General features: G+C 41.0%; 1 protein-coding gene across 1 annotated transcript in view; it reads right to left on the bottom strand.

The window, feature by feature from the left end:
• The window catches only part of PLEKHA2 (pleckstrin homology domain containing A2), a 72,011-nt gene extending 52,491 nt beyond the window's left edge, over positions 1-19,520 (bottom strand). Inside the window, exon 1 of the mRNA XM_049771866.1 lies at positions 19,361-19,520. Within this exon, the coding sequence (XP_049627823.1) occupies positions 19,361-19,501 (141 nt within the window). The 5' untranslated portion in view covers positions 19,502-19,520. The remainder of the gene's footprint in view (positions 1-19,360) is intronic.
• Between the last annotated feature and the right edge of the window lie 4,233 nt (positions 19,521-23,753).

The raw sequence follows: 23,753 nt of genomic DNA, 5'->3' as shown, positions 1-23,753 counted from the left end.
AGGTCTGCTAGTCAAGAGAAACCTCTAGATTTCTAGAAGTTGTAAATTTTCTGGAATAAAAAGGGCAGGATCCTGCTGGATGAAAATGATTTGATGAACAGATTACACTGTCTTCAACTTCATACTTTTATTCAAGCCTTTTTTTGTTTTGTTTTGCTTTGGGAAACACCCAACAGCACTCAAGGGTTACTCCTGACTCTGTGCTCAGAAATCACTCCTTGCAGTGCTCAGAGGACCATATGGGATGCCAGGGATAGAACCTGGGTTGCCGCTGTGCAAGACAAACGCCCTACCTGCTATGCTATAGCTCCAGTCACTGGTCAAGCCTTTCTAAAAAGAAACATTTTTATTTCTGGAAATAAAAGACTATTCATGTATTACTTCTAATCTTCCAAAGAGAAAAACAAGGAATTCAGAAATTACTGGGAGAACCAAATACAGATTCATAAATTCACAAGAATATTTGTGTGTGAAGGTTCTCTTGTCATATACCATGAAAGTTTTCTAATGGACTGTTTAAGTAATTAACATTCTCAAAAAGTTGAATTAAAGAGCTAAAGAGATAGTACATGCAGCCAATCCCAGTTTAGTCCCCAGCACGACACACGGTCCCCACCCCCAAAGCACCACCAGGAATGACCCCTGACCACCACTAGGTGTGAGCCCCCAAGCAAACACACAAAAAAGCAACTTAACTCGTTCGGAGCTGCCATCTCCTAATATCTATCAGGTACTTTGGAAAATCACAGTTTAAGAAAGGAAGAAAGAGAAGACAAACTATTATGCATCAGGCCTGTTGCTAGGTACTTTCACACATTTTTTCTTAACCCTACCAATCTCATTTTACATATGGAGAAACTATGGATCAAGGAGGTGAAACAACTTGTCCATGGTAACTCAGGAAGTTCAGACAGTACCAGAACCCAACCTTCCTGATTGTCAAATATCACACACCTTACACCATGCTACTTTCCATGAGAAGATCCCTCAAATGAAGCAGACTTGCTCATTATCTAAAAGCTGATTATCAATGAAAGGTAAATGCAAGAGCAGGACCAACAGGATAACACTAAATGAGGCCCTCTATAGTTGCCCAAACTGGGAGTGGCAGGAACTAGTCAAACTGGCTCTTGTCTTGGGACTCAATCAAGCTCCAAAAGTCCAGGAATTCATAGAGCAAAAAAAGGAGGAAGAAAAGATGCAGATAATTCATTACCTTTGCATATCTCTCCACAGTGCACAGGACACAGCAAGTAGTAAATAGCAGCTTGAAAGCTAATCCGTGTAAGGAGAAAGGGTACAGTCATGGAAATCCTTCAGCTAGGACATGAGCCAACATGGCTGAACCAAGCACAGTCTGACACATTTTTAGCAAAGAAATAATTGACTAGAAAAAGCAGCGTGATGGGAATGGAAGGGAGAGCAATGCCCTCAGCTCCACATTCCACATCTCTTGCCCTAACATGAGAGAATAAACAAAAAGGACACTAACACAGCTCTTCAAAAGATTAGGTGACATAGACAGTTGACTATCTGTTGCTCTTGTACCAAACATTTCCTCTCCCCAACCTGCAGCTCTGGTTCCTAAAACTAACCTGGAAAAAGGTAGAATGCCCATGGCTACTTTTCCCACTCTATATCAAAATATGCATTTGATCTTTGCCTTAATAAGAAGTCAATTTGAAGTCATAGAGTTGTGTTGGTGTAATGATTTCATCTGACACCCCACAGTGCCATAGTCAGTCAGGATGACCTCCACAATATGTCATTCTCCTAGTCCCTTAATTTCCTAGCTCCCTTAATTTCCTCCTACATTCTTGATGTATTGACCTCTCGGCAAGATCATAGACCTGAGATCTAGATCAGCTCCTGAACACATGCAGGTTCCTCAACTCAAACTATTGGTGATCAAAAGGAGTCTAAACCATTAAATTCAATACATCAATTCTTTCAAATCTATCCTTGACTCAGTCTTCTCCACATGTGCATTAAACTCAAAGGTCATTTCACTTTCACTTTCTAATTGATTCCCCTCACAACAGCCCCTCTCTATCAACAGTTCCAAATTCTCCCCCTAGTGATGCAGGTACAAAACCTCTACCTATTGTACTTCTTCCTTTATTACTCACTGTGTTGTTTTCTTCCTTACTGCAACTTTAAAGTCTTTCCCTATTTTCCATTCCCACCAGTCTACCTTCACACATTATTAGAAAGCTTGAAAATGAATTATACCTATTATCTCTGACCCCAAAATCTCCCACTCATACTCATGCTGATGCCACTGCTAGAACAAATTTTTGACAAATACCACATAATCTAAGCACATCTACAAACTATTTAATCTTCACAGTGAGTACATAAATGAGAAGATTTCTATTATACTCCTAATTTTAATGAGAATAAACAGTTTTTAAAAGTGGGGGAAAGGACTTTGAACTAAGACTATAAGAACTTGGGGTCGGCTAGCAGTAAGGCATCTGTTTCAATCCCCAGGGTCCCATGTGATCCCCCAACCCAGGAGCGATTTCTGAGTGCATAGCCAGGAGTAACCCCTGAGCATCACCAGGTGTGGCCCAAAAACCAAAAGTAAATAAATAAATAAATAAATAAATAAAGAAAGAAAGAAAGAAAGAAAGAAAGACTATAAGAACAAAATAGTGGTTCCCAAAGAAAACTGAGGTACAAATAATCTTCTTTTTTTTCGGCCACACCCGTTTGATGCTCAGGGGTTACTTCTGGCTAAACATTCAGAAATTGCCCCTGGCTTGGGGGGGGGGGACCATATGGGACGCCGGGGATAGAACCGCGATACAAATAATCTTAAAGGTGCCAATTTCATGGTAAAGAATGAAAACTAGAACATAATGTAGGTGTTAATTTATTTTTATTTTATTTTATTTTATTTTTATTTTATTTTTTGGTTTTTGGGTCACACCCAGCAGTGCTCAGGGGTTACTCCTGGCTCCACGCTCAGAAATCACTCCTGGCAGGTTCGGGGGGACCATATGGAATGCCGGGATTCGAACCAGTGACCTGCATAAAAGGCAAACACCTTACCTCCATGCTATGTCTCCAGCCCCAGGTGTTAATTTATAATGCCAAACACCTGAAACCTATATGTTATAAAGCAATGTTGTTTCAATGAGTAAAAATGTAAATGGACGATTCCCTAATTATTCCCTATGTATGTCTAAAGTATTGCTCAAATTGCCCTCTTTTCAGCTTATCTAAAAAGGGTTCTAAAGCAAATTTGGCAGTCGGCCCCTCTCAAACATGGAATTACCATACTTGGCCTTAAGACATTATCTTTTTTGCTTAATATTTTATTGAAACCATTGTGATTTACAAAGTTCTTCATAGTTGGGTTTCAGACATACAATATTTGGGGGGGGGGGGAGTTTGGATTACACCTGGCAGTGCTCAGGGGTTACTCCTGGCTCTGTGCTCAGAAATAGCTCATGCAGGAATGGGGACCAAATGGGATGCTGGGTCCATCTGGGTATCAAACACCTTGCTGCTTTGCTATTGCTCCAGCTCGGGTTTCAGACATACAATGTTTCAGGGCAAATCCCACCATCACTATCAACCTTCCTCCACCAATATTTCCAGAGTATATCTGATGCTACCACCACTGCCCATTAGCCTGCCCATGTAAGTTTTGATTAAGGTTTGTGTCTCATGGCTTCATTGTTGTTGACTTTGGCTTAGATATTTATGTCTGTCCTTTTTTTTTTTTTTCTTGGTTTTTGGGTCACACCCGGCAGCGCTCAGGGGGTTACTCCTGTCTCTATGCTCAGAAATCGCTCCTGGCAGGCTCGGGGGACCATATGGGATGCCGGGATTTAAACTAATGACCTTCTGCATGAAAGGCAAACGTCTTACCTCCATGCTATCTCTCCGGCCCCCATATGTCTGTCCTTTCTTAATACAACCAATGCATCTGAGATTCCTTGGCTCCTGTCCACAATCCTTTCATAGTTGTGCTTCTCCCCTCCATTCAATTTTTTCCCTTCCCTTTGCTATTCTCTGAGGTCAACTAGACAACTAGACAAGTCCTATTTAAACCATTTCATTTTCCATGAAATTCTAAATACCAGACATAAATGATGCAATTCTGTGTTTATTCTTCATTTAACAAAATATCTTCCAGTTCCATCCATGTTGCAGCAAATTGCAAACTGCATCATTCCTTACAGCTATGTAATATTACATTGTATGTATTTGATGTAGTCCCATTTCAGATTTAATTCTATAGTCCTTGTCATTGGCATCCTAACACCTTTGTTATTGTTGTTTGGTTTTATTTTGCTTTTTTGTTTGTTGGTTGGTTGGTTGGTTGGTTTTTGAGTAATACCTGGTGGCACTTGGGTTACTCCTGGCTCTGTGATCATAAATCACTACTGGCAGGCATGGAGGACCATAGGGAATGCCAGGATTCGAATCTTGATCTGTCCTGGATCAGCTGCATGCAAGGTGAATGCCTACTGCTGTGCTATCTCTCCAGCCCCAGCATCCTAACTCATTTGATGACTCCTTTGAGATCTAAGTCTTGGAGTTTTCTGCCTATGTTTTTCTCAGTGAACTTTATGAATTCAGGTCTAACCTCAAAGTCTTTGATCCACTTGGAATTAACTTTTGTGTAAGTTGTGAGATAAGGATCGATCTCTAATTTCTTACACGTGTTTATCCAATTATTCCAACATCATTTGAGGAAGAGACTGCCTTTATTATTCCATTTCAAGCTCTTGGCTCCTTGGTCAAAGATTAATTGACCATATACTTAGAGTTATGTCACTAGATATTCTAATCTGAACCACTGGTCTGAGAGTCTGTCTTTTTTCCAATACCATGCTGTTTTGATCACTATGGCTTTGTACTAGAGCTTCAACTTAGGTAATGAGATGCCTCCCAGTTTCTTGTTTTTCAATATGGGTTTAGCTTTCATAGGTCTTTTATGGTTCCACAGATTTTATAATTGAGGTTTTTTTTTTTTTTTGAAGAATATTGTCTGAATTTTTTTTTTTATTTTTGGGTCACACCCAGTGATGCTCAGGGGTTATTCCTGTCTCTGCACTCAGAAATCACTCCTGGCAGACCTGCAATGCTGGGACTCGAACCACCATATGTCCTGGATCAGCTGCATACCAGGTAAATGCCCTACTGCTATGCTATCTCTCCGGCCCCTGTTGTCTGAATTAAGATATAGATTGCATTGAATCTATACAGTAATTAAATTAAGAAGGTCACTTTGATAATTTGATTCTTCCAATCCATGAACATAAGATGCTTATCAATGTCTTCAATATCTTTGTTAAGTGCTTTGAAGTTTGGATTCTCTAATATTTTGAAAAAGTTCTTTTGAGTTGGTTGAATTGTTCATCTACAGATTGCTTGATTTCACTGGCTAGTGTCTCCTTGATTTCTGTTGCTAAAGCATTCTGTTGATTTTAGGTCCTAATCTACAAGACTCGGGCATTTTGATGGACTTGGAGATTTGCCTATATTTCTCTCAATACCCCCAACTGTAGTTGTCCCCATTGTTTCTCCATTATCCTTTGTATTTTGTGGGTTGGAATGATGGAATTTCATGTTCCCTATTACTTAAGAAAGTGATGTGGGTTGGGAGGGCTGAAGACCGAATGTCAGGACAGGTGGTGGGCTGAGCCTAGAACTCGGGGGGAAGGAATTGGTGGTGGCCAATACATTATCTTAATAATGGTATTGATTATGTATATATAAGATATATGTAAATATGAGTGTATATCAGATATATTAAACAATGTTGAAGGTTAAAATCTAAATCAAAACATAATATAACGAAAGACAAAACTGAGAACAATTATTATAGTTCTGTGTCAGTGAAATCTCTACTGACACTCGTAACTTCTCTTTAGTGACTCAGACTTTAATACCAATAAGTGTTATTAAAGTCCTTCTCAGTGCTTAGCTCTTTTTCATTTGACAACACAAATTTAGTTATAAAGACAGTATTATCAGGGAAAAAATTAATACAAAGAAAACAAAGCAAAGTGCACTTAAGATGTATTAGATCTTATAAAGTCCATACATAATTTTATTCGTGAATCTAGAAATGTAATAATTTACCCTTAGTATATAGTTCATTTTGAGAAAAGTCTGAAGAAGCCCAGCCGAAGCTCAACTGAGAAGAAACTTTTTCAGGAACCTCCTGCATCTTAATTTTATTTCAGGTTAATCTCAACCCTATTTGCATCATCTTGCTGGTTAAAAACATGTTTAATCTGTATGGATCTTACTGCTTTGTTCTAAGCTCACTGCAAACAGAAAATTTTGTATCTAACTTTAGTGTTTTAATATTAGTTTGCACAATTCTGGGGAAATGCACAATGTTGTTAATTTTAATAGTTCTCAGCTATCCTAGTTTTCCAATGTTTCCCAATTGCTATGATGCTTTATAGTGTATCTTATGTAGTGACTTATTTTCAAACTGTATTATCTGCAGAAATGTTCTGGTGATTTTGTTTAGAGAAGTTTATGGAAAGGAATTTGGATGTTCTAGACTTATTAACAGTGCTTGGTGTAACAATGCTAAGAATTTTCAAACTATAAGTGTATCTGTAGAAAAGTTCTAATGTTTATGCTCAGAAAAGTCTAAGAAAAATTATCTGATATGTATAAGATGTGGAAAAGGCTGATTGTTTTGATAATGATGTATAAAATTTAAACTTTGATACTTTAAGTTCTGATATGGAGTTCCAGCCTCTGGTGGCAAACAGGAGAACAAAGTTTTATAACTTTATTTTGTTTGTTTTGTTTTGTTTAAAACACAAAAGGTGAAAATGTAACCCTGCCCTTAATGCCCTTTTATCTAAACTTTCTTTGGAGATGTTAATCCCACCTGGATGATCAGACCACACACAGGAAAACTGCTGGTTGGAGAAGCAGGGGAGAGAGAGGAGAGAGAGGAGGGGAAGAGAGAGAGAGAGAGAGAGAGAGAGAGAGAGAGAGAGAGAGAGAGAGAGAGAGAGAGAGAGAGAGAGAGAGAGAGAGAGAGAGAGAAGAGAGAGAAGAGAGAGAAAGAGAGATGGGATAAGCAGCATAGGGGAGCTCAGCAAAAATGAGCACAGGGCAGAGAGACTCATGGCAGATAGGGCCATGGAATAAAAGCGAGCTGACTATGACGAAACTTTGACTGCTTGTGAATTATTTCTCCGCCATTATCCTGCATCTTCATACCCACCAGCCAAAGGGGTTAGAAACATGGTGCTTGGGGCAGCCTCACCCAACATATGCACTTTATGCTTTATTTTTTATATTTCAATTCTACAAAAGTCCATATATGTAATTTGAAATATTGTGGTTATCTTTCCCCAAACGAATTCTGCTTAACACAGAGTATGAAGAATTCTGCTTAACACAGAACTAACTTAACATGTTAGAAGGCCTATATGGTTCTTCAAATCATGCATATTGATACATAGTCACTATATAAATTGCATAGAAGCTATTAAAAACAATTTTCCTAAACAATTGTTCAAAATTTGAAAGCTCTGATGACACATGTAAAAGCAAAGAGTATTGCTGGATAGAATAAGCCCCTTTGGCTAGGGGACCAAGGAACTGAGGGACAGAGTGACAAAGGAAATCCATTACTACCAGATTTCCATATTTTGAATTTCGTACCATGTGCACACAAGAAATTAGTGTGCATGAGAGTCAAGGATTGAACCCAGGACCTCATATAAGGAAAATATGTGCTAATATTTAAATAGGTCATTTTTTTTTTTTTTTTGGTTTTTGGGTCACACCCAGCAGCGTTCAGGGGCTACTCCTGGCTCTACACTCAGAAATCGCCCCCAGCTGGCTCAGGGGACCATATGGGATGCCGGGATTCAAAACAAAGTCCTTCTGCATGCAAGGCAAACGCTCTACCGCTGTGCTATCTCTTCAGCCCTTAAATAGGTCTTTTTTTTTTTGTATTTTGGGTCACACCTGGCAGCGCTCAGGGGTCACTCCTGGCTCTACGCTCAGAAATCGCCCCTGGCAGGCACGGGGGACCATATGGGATGCCGGGATTCGAACCACCGTCCTTCTGCATGGAAGGCAAATGCCTTACCTCCATGCTATCTCGCCGGCCCCTTAAATAGGTCATTTTTAAAGAAAAAATTTATATAATATCAGCTTTAAACCAAATTTTGCACCATGTTTCCTGATACAGAAGTGAAAATTTAAGGGGCAGAGCAATAGCATAGTGAGTAAAGAGCTTTATTTCACATGACTAACCTAGGTTTAATCCCTGGAACCACATATGGTCCCCTGAGCTCCACCAAGAATCATCCAAGCAGAGTCAGGAGTAAGCCCTGAGCACGGCCAGTTGTGGCCCAAAGAGTCAAAACTAGAGTAAATTTATTAAAAAGCTTTATTTTTGCCTAGAGTTGAAAAAAAAGTTTTATATTTATATATTTATTTATATATGTTATATATTTATATATTATATTATATTTATATTATTACATGGCAATAAAATATTCTACTACTCTTCTTTATTCTTTTTTTTGGGGGGGGGCTACACCCGGCGGTGCTCAGGGGCTACTCCTGGCTATCTGCTCAGAAATAGCTCCTGGCAGGCACGGGGGACCATATGGGACACCGGGATTCGAACCAACCACCTTTGTTCCTGGATCGGCTGCTTGCAAGGCAAACGCCACTGTGCTATCTCTCCAGGCCCTTCTTTATTCTTTCTATTAAAAAATAGCCAAGAAGTCATCATTTTGAGACCTAAATCATTTTATTCTTTTTAATAGAACTGCTTTTGGCTATTTGTTTAGTTTAATCATCTTTGAAGACACAGGTGTGAAATGGTGGGTTGTGTGTTCCACAATCCCCAGAAACGGAGAGGGATCTCCATGCCCCAAATCAAAAGACATATAATTAGAAGGGAATATGAGGACCAATCCAAAGGTCTCTACCAACACACAGGGGTCAAAGGGCTACTAACTTCAATCTGGGGTACTCATGGTCCCCTGGTTATGTCAAAGAGCAATCCCAAGCAATGCTGGTTTGCAAAAAAAAAAAAAAAAAAAAAAAAAGCACAAAGGACTTTGACTGGAGTCCTCAAATTACTAGGAGAAGCATAATCTCTTTTGGATATCAATATACATAAATTCTGTCATGCATGGCCTTTCTAAAGTAAAATCACCTGGCTAATTTTTGTCAAAAGAAAGAAATATGTACGGTATACCACTAATAAGAACCACAATCTAGTGCAGTACTAGTATCAAGTTTATCCTTTATTCAAGGCTTTACAATTTAGACTTTCAATTACTTAGCTAAGTGAGCATTAGAAGGCCGAAACATAAAGGTTGCTATGTAACTAAAACATACTCTGTAGGTCACTGTAATGAAGTAGAGTAGCCTAATTAAGTAATTACACCTTTTCATGATAGGTACCAGTATCCAATTAAAATACAAGTGCTGGCGCCATAATATTAGAGTACAACTCTAAGGGCGATCCAGCCAATATTCTTTTATACAAGGATTATCTGCATACTTGATATTATCAGCACACTGATTTTTACAAGCACTAGTCAAATCAATGGCTACCACCATTTCCACTTATGGGGGTCTTTTTAGCTATTGATCTTTTTCTTCTAATAATTGATAGACTGTCTATATTAAAAACTTTGATTCCTGGGGGCCGGCACGATGGCGCTAGAGGTAAGGTGTCTGCCTTGCCAGCGCTAGCCTAGGAAAGACCTCGGTTCAATCCCCCGGCGTCCCATATGGTCCCCCAAGCCAGGAGCGACTTCTGAGCACATAGCCAGGAGTAACCCCTTAGCGTCACTGGGTGTGGCCCAAAAACAAACAAACAAACAAAAAAAAAAACTTTGATTCCTGGGGCTAGAGAGATAGAGCACTGTGTGGAATGTTTGTCTTATACATGGCCAACCCAAGTTTGATCTTCAGCCACCGTTTATGATCCCCTAAGCACCAGCAGGAGTAATTCCTGAATATAGAGCCAGGAATTACTAAGTTCAACTTGGTGTGGCCCTAAAACAAAACAAAACAAATCTTGCTATATTATACTTGCACATCAGTTGTACATTGAGCATTCTGGGCTGTTCCTTATCTACATGTATTGACCCCTTACATGTGCCCATAGCACACCTTCTGAGCACAGTCTCTAACTCCCATCTCTGTCTGCCATAGGTCTACCATGTCAGCATCAGAGACTGAAGCGGGCAGCCTACAGATTTTCAGGGGCCCTTGAGCCCACAGCTATAGAGCCAGAACCGTGAATGACAAGTGGGCCATGCAAAGTCAGGTTCCCCTTTCCTATTTTTGCCTATGCTCCATTATTTTCTGCTTCCTCCCCTTCCCTATCCTGCTTTCCAGCACTCTTGACAGCCTCCAGGGATATTTTTTAATACAAAACTTGACACAAGGGGCCAGAGTGGTAGTGTGGAGCAGTAAGGCATCTGCCTTGCCAGCGTTAGCCTAGGACGGGATACCCCGGAGTCCCATATGTCAGGAGCGATTTCTGAGTGCATAGCCAGGAGTAACCCCTGAGCATCACCGGGTATAGACCACCCCCCCCCAAAAAAAAAAAAAAACTTGACACAAATTTCTGTCTCATAATCTTCTGGAGAACCTAACCTTAACCATCTTCTAACCCTGTAGAGTCACCTCCTCTCTTTGGTGCTAATTTTGACCCAAATGACCACTGATTCTCTTATTCAGAACTCTGCCTATTCCTATAAATACAAACCCCACAAAGTGCTCAAGAAATTTGCATCTCCTACTATAGCCATCACTCTACTTTTAGCTATTTCTCAAGATCTAGATCTAGGAGCACATACAATGAGGAGGTACTCTGTAGCTCTCCCCATCCCATTTTTATTTAATCATCTATCTTCCAACCTCATCAGGCACTCTGTGAGGGCAAAGTATGGTCTTGCTCACTGTTGTAGCTGCATGTAGAATATTCTCAGGGCAGGTTTAGTAAAAATGTGTCAAATAATATTGCTGAACTCTAGGCTTTCCTTCTATTCATAAATTCTAGGCTTCTCTTCCATTCAAAGTCCTTCAAGAACGTAAAGAATGAGGGCCAGAATGATAATATAATCAGTAGGGTACTTGCTTCAATCCCTAAAATCCCATGAGTTCACCAAGAATGATTCCTGAGTGCAGAGTCAGGTATTAAACCTAAGTATCGCCAGACATGGCCCCAATATGTCCTCCAAATAAACAAATAATAAAAATTTGGGGAGTTATATCTTACTTGACAGTGCTCAGGGGTTACTCCTGGCAGCCTCAGGGGACCATAAAAGTTGCCAGGGATCGAACGTGGGTAAGTCCCAGGTTGGCCATGTGCAAGGCAAACACCCTACTGCTGTACTATCATTAGAGCCCTCTAAATAAATAAACAATAAAATTTTTTAAAGCAAGTATAGTTTGATAGCTGTGTTAAAGATTTTTTTAACTGGAGAACATTTAACCTTGCATGACCCATCCCAGGTTACTCCAAGATGCCACATAAAAATCACATAAATGAGGGGCCACAACACAAGACTATGAGACCAGTCAGTAGGACAAAGAAGAGGCACGGGAACAAGAGGGTTGGAAGGGGACCACAGTCAGAAAGAGGTTGAGAGGGGCCGGAGAGGTGGAGCTAGAGGTAAGGTGTCTACCTTGCAAGTGCTTTCCTACGACAGACCACGGTTCGATCCACCAGTGTCCCATATGGTCCCCCTAAGCCAGGGGTGATTTCTGGCATAGCTAGGAGTAACTCCTGAGCGTCAAACGGGTGTGGCCAAGAAAAAAAAAAAAATAAAGATGTTGAGAAACACTGACCTATAGTAACTCACCCAGAGAGGGCAGGTAACTTGCCTAACAAGACATCTGGTAGCAAAGTCAGACTAATTTTTCATCTCTTGTCGTCTAGGCCTGAGAATCTATCATCTAAGCTGAATTTCTTCCTCAATGAGCAATAGTTTTCAAGCAAAAGTGACATTTGGACTGGTGAAATTCATGTCATAAGATGAACTGTTTTGAGCACAATATTTTTACTTAAGTATTTTCATCTTCCTGGTCTGATAGCAAAGACTCTTCTGTATTCACCTTCACATGGACCAGAGGACCCTACACAAAACTAAGCACAACCTGGAGTTGGTAGAAGTGATCAAAAAAGATATAGGGTGCAGGCCTGAGTCCCACTTTTATCACTTGTTCAGTCTCAAAGAAAGTCACTAAATTTCTCTGCATACTGCAGTCTACTGCAAGAGTGGTATCAGCCTGCTTGCCCCGTAGTTACTGAGAAATAACATGCAGAGCATTGCACACACTGCTTGGTATAAGACAGCCCATGGGAAATATAAATTGCAGTTAGTGATGATAGTAATAGCAAAGATAGTAAAAAAAAAAGACTTATAACACTATTATGACTAAAGTGGGAGCAGTCAGCAGCAGGATCAGGATGCTCTGGTTGGTCATTTTTAATCTCACTTGCATGGGATATAGCCAATTAGAAAATAAAGATAGCTAACATGGGGGTAAGTAAAATATAAAACATGGGATAAGTAAAATATAATAATATAATATAATGAAATAATATATAAGGTTTACCTCATTTTCACACACACACACACACACACACACACACACACACACACACACACAAACCTGCACAGACAAGGAGGAACCTAACAACAGACTTCATTCAGATCATCAGATGTCTATGAGCAGATGATGATGATGCTAAATAGCAGCCAGCAACTGACAGCATACAGTTAGGTGTCCTGAGCAGAGCAGCCAGAGCAGGAAGGCTGTACAGACCACCAAGAAAGCAGCTGAGCTGGAGCAAAGCACTACAAGGAACAGCCATTAGGATCATCATCCTACACATGAAAATTACTGTTTCTAAGGTGGTTACATCCCATAGAACTAAACTTGCTTAATCTGGTCAGTAAAAAAACTGATACATAAAGGAGCTAACACACTGGAGATTAGGTGTTTTGTGCATCAGTATTACAGTTTCCAAGGGCTGGAAGCTAACCAGCATCTGGTGTAAAAACACCAATAACTGAATAGTTAAAAAGGTAAAGAGCAGAGCCCAGAGAGATAGCACAGCGGCGTTTGCCTTGCAAGCAGCTGATCCAGGACCAAAGGTGGTTGGTTCGAATCCCGGAGTCCCATATGGTCCCCCGTGCCTGCCAGGAGCTATTTCTGAGCAGACAGCCAGGAGTAACCCCTGAGCACCACCTGATGTGGCCCAAAAAACAAAAAAAACAAAACAAAACAAAAAAAGGTAAAGAACAGAGATGTGGAAGAGCAGAAAATTAGCTCATTATTATTATTATTATATCTGACTCTTGCCACTGTGCTTTGCCCCACTCTACAAAGGTTTTGTTTTAAGTCCCAGGAAGATGGTATGTGGCCTCCATATTTCATAATGGACTGCCTTGTGACACTCTTTTCCTTGGCCCTCTTTGATCCATTCATTTACTCATTCAGTATCAACTGTTGGACAAACTATTAAAAGAAAAACCACTTTAATCTGAAAGTACTTCAGTGTTGAGAAAAATTACCATAGTTTTTCCAAGGCAAAATCTTAAATGGGTAGCCTTCTGACCAAATATCTGTGATTTTATATTGCTGGAACCATTCATTATATTCCTGGGGATTGTAACTTTCTGTATGTTCGTTGTTTCTGAGCTAAGAAGCATAGCAAGATGTCTACAGAAATTATAATCCCATGAAAGATTCTTAGAAACTGATAAAGGCTGGCATTTTTGTTTGCTTGGGGGCCACACCTGAAGGTACTCAGGGATTACTCTTGACTCTACTTTCAGAGATGTAGGATCCTGGCAGGCGTGGGGGGGCCATATGTGATCCTGGGGATTAAATCAGGATTGTTCACTGTACTATCTTTTTGGCTTCATTTTTCCTAGATGCAAAATGGCTTGGGAACATAAAGAATTATTTGGGGTCAATTTCCACAGAAGTCAATCACTAAGCTTGTTCCTAAACTAAGAAAAATTAGTATTTAGGCTAAGGAGCAGTTCTTAATAGATAATCATCATAAATAATTAACTACTGTGGGAGGGAAAAGGTGCTAAACTAGAGGCACACTCAGCCTGGTGGGACCTCCTACCCCTGAAAGTCCTATGGCTTCTTTTTCCTTCAGAATTACTTTTAAAAACTTTTCTTTCTCCAAACTGATATTAAAATTACTCTAATAATCAGCAATAATTGCATAGAAACTTTAATCAAATTGCTAAGGTTAGAATCCTGTTAGTGCTACCCTGGTATTATGTAACCAACCATGAACACACATTTCTTTTCTGCCTCACCCACTGTGGGATTAATTGGATTGTGGTATTGATTTGATCCCATCCTACTCAGTATACGCCTTGTTACTCATTGGTTGGAAACATCTTTAAAGTAGTACCTTGGATTGGTATTTAGACCACCTAACCCCACCTCCGGGTGTGGCTTCTTCCTTCATAATAAATACTCGGATTTTCAGGAAAATACTCTTGCGTTTTCAGACTTCCATAGAGCTTGCTGCCTCTTAGGAGCTGAACGCTCAAGTGTTGGAAATCCTGAATGTGTGTGTGTGTGTGTGTGTGTTATTTCCAAGTGTGTGTGTGTGTGTGTGTGTGTGTGTGTGTTATTTCCAAGATCAACATTTGCTTCCAAACTCATGTCTCTCCAGTGTTTTGGCTTTAGAATTCTTAAATAGAATATACTAATTGTATGTAACTCACCTCACTGTAGAATGAAGATTATAACTTCTACCAACTGATTTGCTGTCCAAATGATATAAAACCCCAATGAAACCTTTAGAACACTGCTTGCCACACACAAATAGTTCACTAATTCTATTTTACAATTTACAAAAATATCCATTCTCGAGGTTATTGAGTTGTGTGGTCATTTATACAATAAAAGCTCTGCCAACATCTAATGAAGTAATATGTTCTGAATTATTGCCATGCCACAATAGCACACTCCTTTTTTTAGCCTATACTAGACCAGTTTGAACCTCTGCTTCTGGAAATAATGGAGAATCTCCAGGAAGAGATACTTTTTTTGGGGGGGAGGGGACACACCCAATGGTGCTCAGGAATCAGAGGTTATTCCTGGCTCTGCTCATTCCTGGTGCTGCTTTGGGGGACCATATGGAATGCTGAGACTAGAACCTGTACAAGTCTGCCATGTGCAAGGCAAATTCCCTAACTCTGTGTGGCCCCAGGACACAAGAAAGGCATCAGTGCATCTAAGAGCTCAGCTGGTAAGAAACGCAGGGAGCTGCTGCCCGAGTGCTGCCTGCTGCAGAGGATGACCCGAGAAATCCCATCAGGCAGAAAGGAACAGAATTTAAGGTGAGGGAAGATTCTAGAAGCAAGAGTAGTCAAAGCAAGATAGTTAATTGTAAGGGAAATCTTGACAATTAGCAAAATTTAAGATGTAAAATGGCAAAAAAATACATATATATGTATATATACATATATATATACATATATATGTATATATATATATATATTGGTTTTTGGACCACACCCGGTGACACTCAGGGGTTACTCCTGGCTATGGGCTCAGAAATAGCTCCTGGCTTGGGGGACCATATGGGACACTAGGGGATAGAACAGCGGTCCGACGTAGGCTAGCTCAGGCAAGGCAGACGCCTTACTACTTGCACCACCACTCCAGCCCCAAAATATATATATTTAAAATGAATTTTTGCTTTTGTTTTTTCTCAAGGGGGGGTCTATACTCAGCTGTGCTCAGGGCTTACTCCTGGCTCTGTGCTCAAGGATCATTCCTAGAGGTGTACAGAGGATCAAATCCAAATTGGCTACATACAAGCAAGCATTTTACCTACTGTACTATTTCTCTGGCCCTTAAATAAATGTTTAAAATTAAAAAGTAGGGGATGGGATAAAAAATATAGTAATAAAAAATTAAAAAGTAGTAAAAAATTTAAGAACAGGTAAATCAAGCTAAAAAGCAAAGGAAAAAACACTAAAGATGATGAAGAAAAAAGAAAATCATGGAGAAAATTAACTAAGAGGGTTTTTTTTTTTTTTTTGGTATTAAAAAGAAAAAAAAGAGAGGCTAGTACAGTGGGGAAGGTGATATCCTTGCATAAAAGTTTAATCATGCACTATATTTGGTCCCGAGTACCACCAAAAGTGATCCCTGAGCACAGAGTCAGGAGTACTCTCTGACCACTATAAAGTGTGGCTCCAGATCAAAATAAATAAAGAAAAAGAAAAAAATCTCATACTGTGCATTCTAGAATACTGTGTGTATTTCTAGAATGCCGTGTATTCTAGAAAGAGATAAAAGCCAAGGTGTGATACATTAAGTGTATTCCAGCCAAGCAGCTGAAAACTAGCAATCTCAGTAGGAGAGGTGGGCCCAGTTCCCTGCCCTGCCGAAGTTACACCTGCTGCACCCATCACACACAATCACTGCTTCACCAATGGCCCTACCTCACCATTCCTCTATATTCTGCAGAGATACCAATCTTACTGAATCTCTAGGTATGCTAGTATTTTGATTTATTTCACCAGGACTTTTTCTGGAGTGAATACAAGCACCCTCACCCTTCTCATACTTCTAGAAGTCTTGGCAGCAGAAACTACGCCCCACAAAAGCTGCATTCTCAGCAATAGCGTTTGGAATTCCTGGACAAATACAATTTTTTAATACATAGGAACACACCAATTTAGGTGCCACTGTATACCTGAAGCAAAAGAATTCACAGAATGATTGAAGAGCTCTGACAACAATCTAATGACTTCATTGTGAGATACAATATATATATATATATACATACATATTTGGTTTTTAGGTCACACCCGGCAGCACTCAGGGGTTACTCCTGGCTCTATGCTCAGAAATCGCCCCTGGCAGGCTCAGGGGACCATATGAAATGCCGGGATTCGAACCACCATCCTTCTGAATGAAAGGCAAACGCCTTACCTCCATGCTATCTCTCCAGCCCCCAAGACATACAATAATTTTCACAAATTTTCTTGTTGCTGTACTTTCTTCTTCTCTTTCTCCTTCTCCTCCTTCTTTTGTGGTTCACACTCAGTGGCACTCAGGGGACCATATGAGATGCCGGGAATTAAACCATCACCAGTCCTGGGTCAGCCGCATGCAAGGCAAATACCCTACCACAGTGCTATCTCTCTGGTCCCATTCTTTCTTCTTTTTATCTTCCTTCTTATTTTTTTTTTAAATAATTTCTCTTGGGCCGGGCGGTGGCGCTAAAGGTAAGGTGCCTGCCTTGCCTGCGCTAACCTTGGACGGACCGCGGTTCGATCCCCCGGTGCCCCATATGGTCCCCCAAGCCAGGAGCAACTTCTGAGCACATAGCCAGGAGTAACCCCTGAGCGTTACTGGGTGTGGCCCAAAAACCAAAAAAAAAAAAAAAAAAAAAAAAAATTTCTCTCTGGCTTATACTGGAAATAAATATATTACAACCAACTATGTGATATATAATTTTAAATGATTTAGTTTATATTAAATTAAAAAGTTCAGCCAAATTACCTAAGCTAATATGGCAGGAGAGTGGAAAAAAGGTTCAAAAGGGAGAAAATTAGGGAAAGGGAATAAAATTCAGAGTCCATATGTCACAAGTATGCCAAAAGCCGTCTACTAACAATAAAAAGCTGACAGAATCTCATCCAAGTGGTGTTCAAGAACTACCTCAAATTCTATATCCTTTCATGTTGGATCTGCTGACACAGCTGTCCAGAGAAAAGTAGGGAAGATAACCCAATGGGGTCCATAAGAAAACCTTAAACTGAAGCATGGTAAGAGCAGGCATTGAAGGTAAGGATGCCTGCCCATGTGCAGGCTTCACTATTCAGATGCTCAGCACTTTAAAGAAAAGTAGCTAATAGTTTAGCAGGGATGTGGGGAAGACAGGGGAGTCCGGTTCTACTTATTGAGGATGTCTTTCCTGGAGAAGGCAATTAGTAGCTGTAGACATAAATATGTATTTTCTACAAAGCTATTTCTCAGCCATCAAGCCCAGAGGATAAAAAACAAAGGTGTCCAGAGCATTAGTCACCCACTAATAACTTAGAGGCTTAGAGGACCTTTTTAACCAAATTCAAATATCAAAGCACAAATCCAATCCCCAAAATTCTGCCTTACCTCTCCTCAAATCTCTGAACCAGTGTTAGATATCAGGTCTACACACATCTCTGTCACAACATGACTGTGACTCGAGCTTTCCTTTTAAGGACCACATCAACTGGGGCCTCATTCCACCAAACTTCTCCAATGGCAGAAGAAAAGAGCCAATGGAACTCAGTAACAGTTTCAAAAAAAAAAATAATAAGGGGTATAGCAACTTTTAGCCAGGACAATAAAGACTGTAAGAATCCCAGGCACAGTAATAAAACCTAAAGAAAGGAAACCAGGTTTGTACCTGACAAACACTAAATCTGTCAATATTCTTGCCCAAATCAAATCTCTATCAGAGAATTTTTTGTCCATTCTATAGCAAAAGGGAACAAAGTAGTTGCCTTAAAAATCACCATGGGTCAGAGTGATAGTATAGTAGGTAGAGTACTTGTTTTGCATGCAGCTGACCCATATTCAATCCCCAGCATTCCATATGGTTCCCAAATCCCACCAGAATGATCCCTGAGTACAGAGCCAGAAATAAGCTCTGAGTACAGCTGGGTGTGACCCAAAACAAAATAAGCAAACAAACAAAATCACCACCAGGGCTAGAGAAATAGCTCAAAGGACTGGAGTGAAGACTTAGTACTCCATGAGAACCAGGTTCCATCCATGGCACTGCATGGTCCCCAGAGCACTGCCAGTAGCAGACACCAAGCAATAAGCTGAGAATAGTTTCTAAGCACTACCAGATGTGAACCCCCACCAAAAATAAAAAAGATCACCTCCAAGTTAGGATTCTGGCTCCCTGGTGCAGGAGCACCATGAAGACCACATTCACCTGGCTCACAGATACAGGTCACATTTTCTGCTGGGGAGTGGCCCCAGACTGGAAGAGCAGGAGTGACCATAAGGTCTCAGCCCTAACAAGAGAGTGAAAGGAAGCAAGCTAAGCCTTGGATGTGGATCCAGTCTGGTTGACTTTGCAAGTATTAAATTCCGGAGTGTGAAATAACACATCAACAGTGTTAGGAGAAACTGAGTTTCTTTCCCTTCAAGTTATGATCAGTGATGGGTTCTTATACATGCGCTTTCAGTGTGTATGTGTGTGGTAGCTTTCTCCCACCTCACTTAAGCAAGATGGTGAGACAGAGGCAACATGAAGCTCTTGAGGCTCAGCCCATGTCCATTCCTCCCAGGCCACACTCAGTTTTCTTGTAACCATTCTCACCTGGGGATTGTCCATATACCAGAGAAGGCAGTTGGCCTGGGTATCCAGAATAAAGTATCTCCGCAGAAATTTGCCACTGTTCTCATTCTCCTCGATGTCCAGAAACCCACAGATTCGGTTCTGCCGATCCACATAAGGCATTCCTGGACTCTGCTCACATTACCCTATGGGCAGGAGGAAGATGCTGGTGAGAAGCAGGGCAAAGATAATCCCCTTGTAGACCTATAGGAAACTCACTCTGACTTGCCTCTCTCTGCAAGAAGCTGCCACCTCTTCTCCTCAGACTCCATCCTTAGGTACCAAATATCCTCCCTAATCAAACCCTGACAACCTCAGTCAATCCTGTTCAGAGAGTAGTCATCAAAATCCATAGCTAATTTTTCTATAGCTAACATTTTCTTTAATGTTATTGGACAATTTTTTGTTTTGTTTTATTTTTGGTTTTTGGGCCACACCCGGTGATGCTCAGGGGTTACTCCTGGCTATGCGCTCAGAAATTGCCCCTGGCTTGGGGGGACCATATGGAACGCCGGGGGATCGAACCGTGGTCCTTTCCTTGGCTAGCACTTGCAAGGCAGACACCTTACCTCTAGCGCCACCTCGCCGGCCCCAATATTGGACAATTTTACATATGCAGAGAATGGAAGCCCAAACTTTACATCATAGATCTGAGCTCAAATTCTAGTCCTGGTTGCTTTGTAATTACATAACCACAAACAATGGTTTCCACAAACCTCAGTTTCTGAAACTGTAAAATAGGGATAATAATAGTACCTACACTCCAGAAGATCTTGGTGGGAGTTAAGTGTTGTGCACACATTTAGGACTTCATAAACACTAGGCATTATTATTACTCTTCACAGAAGCCTTGTAAAATAAGTCATAACCCACTTTTATACATGAGGAAACTAACCCAGAAAGAATACAAGCTCCAATCCAAATACCTGGGTGAAACTCTGCCAGAAATTTGGTTATAAAGAGAAGGCTCTCTAGATCCCTAAAGGGAGCAAATAATTAAATCTCAGTAGCTTCTAGGACTGTCACAGGACCACACCCCTCAAATCCAGACCACTTGCTTCACTTTTACCTAGAGAATTCCTGTCACTGAAAGACAGGGGAGTCTGGAGAAAACACCCAACTCTGAAGAGACTCCACTAAAAGACCCTCTGAGGCTAAAACAATAGTACAGCAGGTAGAATATTTGCCTTGACATGGCTAACCTGAATTGTATCCTTAGCATCCCATATGGTCCCCAGAATACCACCAGAGAGATCCCTGGATGCACTGTGGGGTGTAGCCCCCAAACAAAATCAACCAACAAACAAAAATATACAGAAGAAGGCCTCTGTGATGTGAAATATGCACTGCCTTCAAGTCACACTCCCACCCTCATGAATTTCCTTTGGACTTTGAAGCATCAAAGCAAAGGGAAGGAGCTGTAGGCTCCTCCCCAGGGTTGACAGACACCTTCTAGGAAGCTGTTGCACCCAGAGGCACAACATATGCTGAAGTAGAAAAAGGTCCCCCAAGGTTCAGAGAACTCCACCACATGGCATTCATGCACCACCCACCAGGACCCTTAATCTTCAACTAGGTAAGGGCTAGAGCTAAGAGCTAGTCTCACTGGCTCAACAAATTAACAAACTTAGATGTCCCCTTAGAGTCAGTCTGGCCCCAAAAAACAAGTCCCACTTGCTTACTGGGAATGTTCCCAAGAGACCAGGTTAATTCTGGGGATCCTAGTGGTATTGTAGTATGTTTTCTCCTACCCTAACATGGTCCTGGCAGTATTGAGAAGCTGCTCCAAGAAATAACTGCATCCTATACAAGGAAACCAGTGAAAGGCAGATCCCCTTGACTTGAGATAACAAGCACAGAAGATTCAATGAGATGGAAAATGAATATGTGTGGGCGGTGAAGGGTAGGGGAACAAGTTAATATCTGGATAATGATGGAGGAACAAAGAAAAATGAGGCAGGGAAACAGAACAAAGATAATTCAACATAGCCACAAGGAAAGTAAAATAAGCAGGAGTAAAAGATGTGAGGTAGGGATAAAAACTGGACAAGGAGGAGTAGAAAGATGGCAGAATACAAGGAAGTAACAGTATAGGGGGACTAGTGAAGGATGTGAGAGAAACTTCCTGCACAGGGCAGTACCAGCTCTCAGAGTTACCTGCACCGAGGTCCCTTGTCTTGGTGACTTTTCTCCTAGGCTAAATTTCTAGCCCAGCTCCATCTTCACAGCAGTCAAGTATGAGCTGAGAAAGAGGAAGGAGCTGGGCACCAGCCAAGAATTAGAAATTAAGGCCATAAGAGAAACTTTCATCTTCTAGGAGATGCTGAGTTAAAGATAGAGGAGCAATGGGGAGAAAGCTCAAAGGATGCAAGTCTCTAAGCTTCTGTCTCTCCCATTCCCAATCAGGTCAAGAAGGGGAAAGGGCATTTCATACAGAGGAAAGCCCAGCACCATTGAACACACATTTGTCAAGTCAGTAGAAGTTCCTTTCCTGAGAAAACAAAGCTCATTCCCTCATTGCCTGAAGTTCTAAGGATTTTAGGATTGTTGCAATTCTTGGGTTATCTCTAAGAGAAAGCAGATGAACTGCAAGGAAAAGCCACTCAACTCTCTCTGTCTGGGCCCAGCTGGAAACCGAGGCATCCAATTTACTCCTGGTTTTCCAAATGTTTCCCTCTCAGTCTACAGGATTAATACAGTGCCTATCTTTCCTCAGGCCAATAACTAGAGAAAACACACTTTCTACAGTTGTCCACCAGGTCATTCCTTTTACAGACCTGGGGCTGAGGGACAAATGGGTGGGAGAGGGAAGCGTGTTCCTTTGTGTGGATCCAGAAGTGGGAGAGAGAAATGTTTGGGATCACGGACAGGACACTCCCTGAGATATGGCTAGGCTGGTGGTATGGTGTATTATTGGGATCAGAGGACTCAAAGTCAGAATTAGATCCAGCAGTGCTGGGGAACAAAAACATGTGTCTTGGAATTAAACTCTCAGCCCTTGAACATGCTAGACCTATTCCTACCACTTAAAACTCCCAGTTCTCCAGTTACATCTTAAACTTTATCCTGACTCTCTAAACTCATTTGTTATCTTCCATTTTATTTGGGGGTTGGCCTCCCCAGTGTTACAAGGGGGATGTGGCAAGGGTAGGCATGGGACCACTCCCTAGTGACACTCAGTCTGGTTGTGTGAACTTGATGGTCTGTGTGACTCAGGCCCAAGATTGCTGGACACCAGGTCTACCTGAGCTCTATGTGCCTGGGATTGAACTCACACAGCACTAGAAGTTATCTCTCAGATCACTAAAATCTCATTTTAATCTAAGCTCCATCAAGTAAATATATTGTGTAGAGGATAAGAGTAATTGGGGGCCTGGAGAGATAGCACAGCGGCGTTTGCCTTGCAAGCAGCCGATCCAGGACCTAAGGTGGTTGGTTCGAATCCCGGTGTCCCATATGGTCCCCCGTGCCTGCCAGGAGCTATTTCTGAGCAGACAGCCAGGAGTAACCTCTGAGCACCGCCGGGTGTGACCCCCCCCAAAAAAAAAAGAGTAATTTGGCCCAGAACTGCCCCTCTGCCCCTGGGCCCTTACATCATCAAAGAAAGAACTCTATCCTCTGGGGTATACTACTCTCTAGCCAGACACTTCTCCTTCCTCTAACACTATAAAGAAACCATACAACAAGCAGTTTAGACTTCAGAGCACTTGGCTCATCAAGAATACATAATTTTTGTGCAGGAAGGAATCTTGGTTTTACCTACTCTATACCTTGTCTTTTTAAACTTATTAGTGTTTTGCTTCCATGCAAAAATCACAATCTAACTCTGCTGGCATTTAAAAATTAACTCTCTAGCCAACTGTTTTTACTTTGCATGCTTTTTCATGTCCTTGCCCACATATCATAAATTATATCATAAACATGTTCCGTGTTGCCACAGTCGTCATTAGTCTTTGTGATTGCATAACATTACTGCATAACATTAGTGATTTACCATCATTAAGAATTTTTCTATATTTAGTTAGATCAAACTTTTCTCTATTGTGAAAATAATGCAAAATGTATCTTTTCTTTTTTTTTTTTTTTGGTTTTTGGGTCACACCTGGCGATGCTCAGGGGTTACTCTTGGCTGTCTGCTCAGAAATAGCTCCTGGCAGGCACGGGGGACCATATGGGACACCAGGATTCGAACCAACTACCTTAGGTCCTGGATCGGCTGCTTGCAAGGCAAACACCACTGTGCTATCTCTCTGGGCCCGCAAAATGTATATTTTCATGCTTCAGGTCTTTGATACGGAAACAGCATAAAGTCCAAGTAATAATATAAATAGATCATCGGTTATGATCTATTATCATTCCAAATTGTTGTAAAAAT

The sequence above is a fragment of the Suncus etruscus genome, chromosome 4 (assembly GCF_024139225.1).
Source record: "Suncus etruscus isolate mSunEtr1 chromosome 4, mSunEtr1.pri.cur, whole genome shotgun sequence".
In the NCBI taxonomy this organism is placed as follows: Eukaryota; Metazoa; Chordata; class Mammalia; order Eulipotyphla; family Soricidae; genus Suncus; species Suncus etruscus.
The sequence above is the reverse complement of the archived record's forward strand: the minus strand, read 5'-3'. Positions and strand labels throughout refer to the sequence as shown.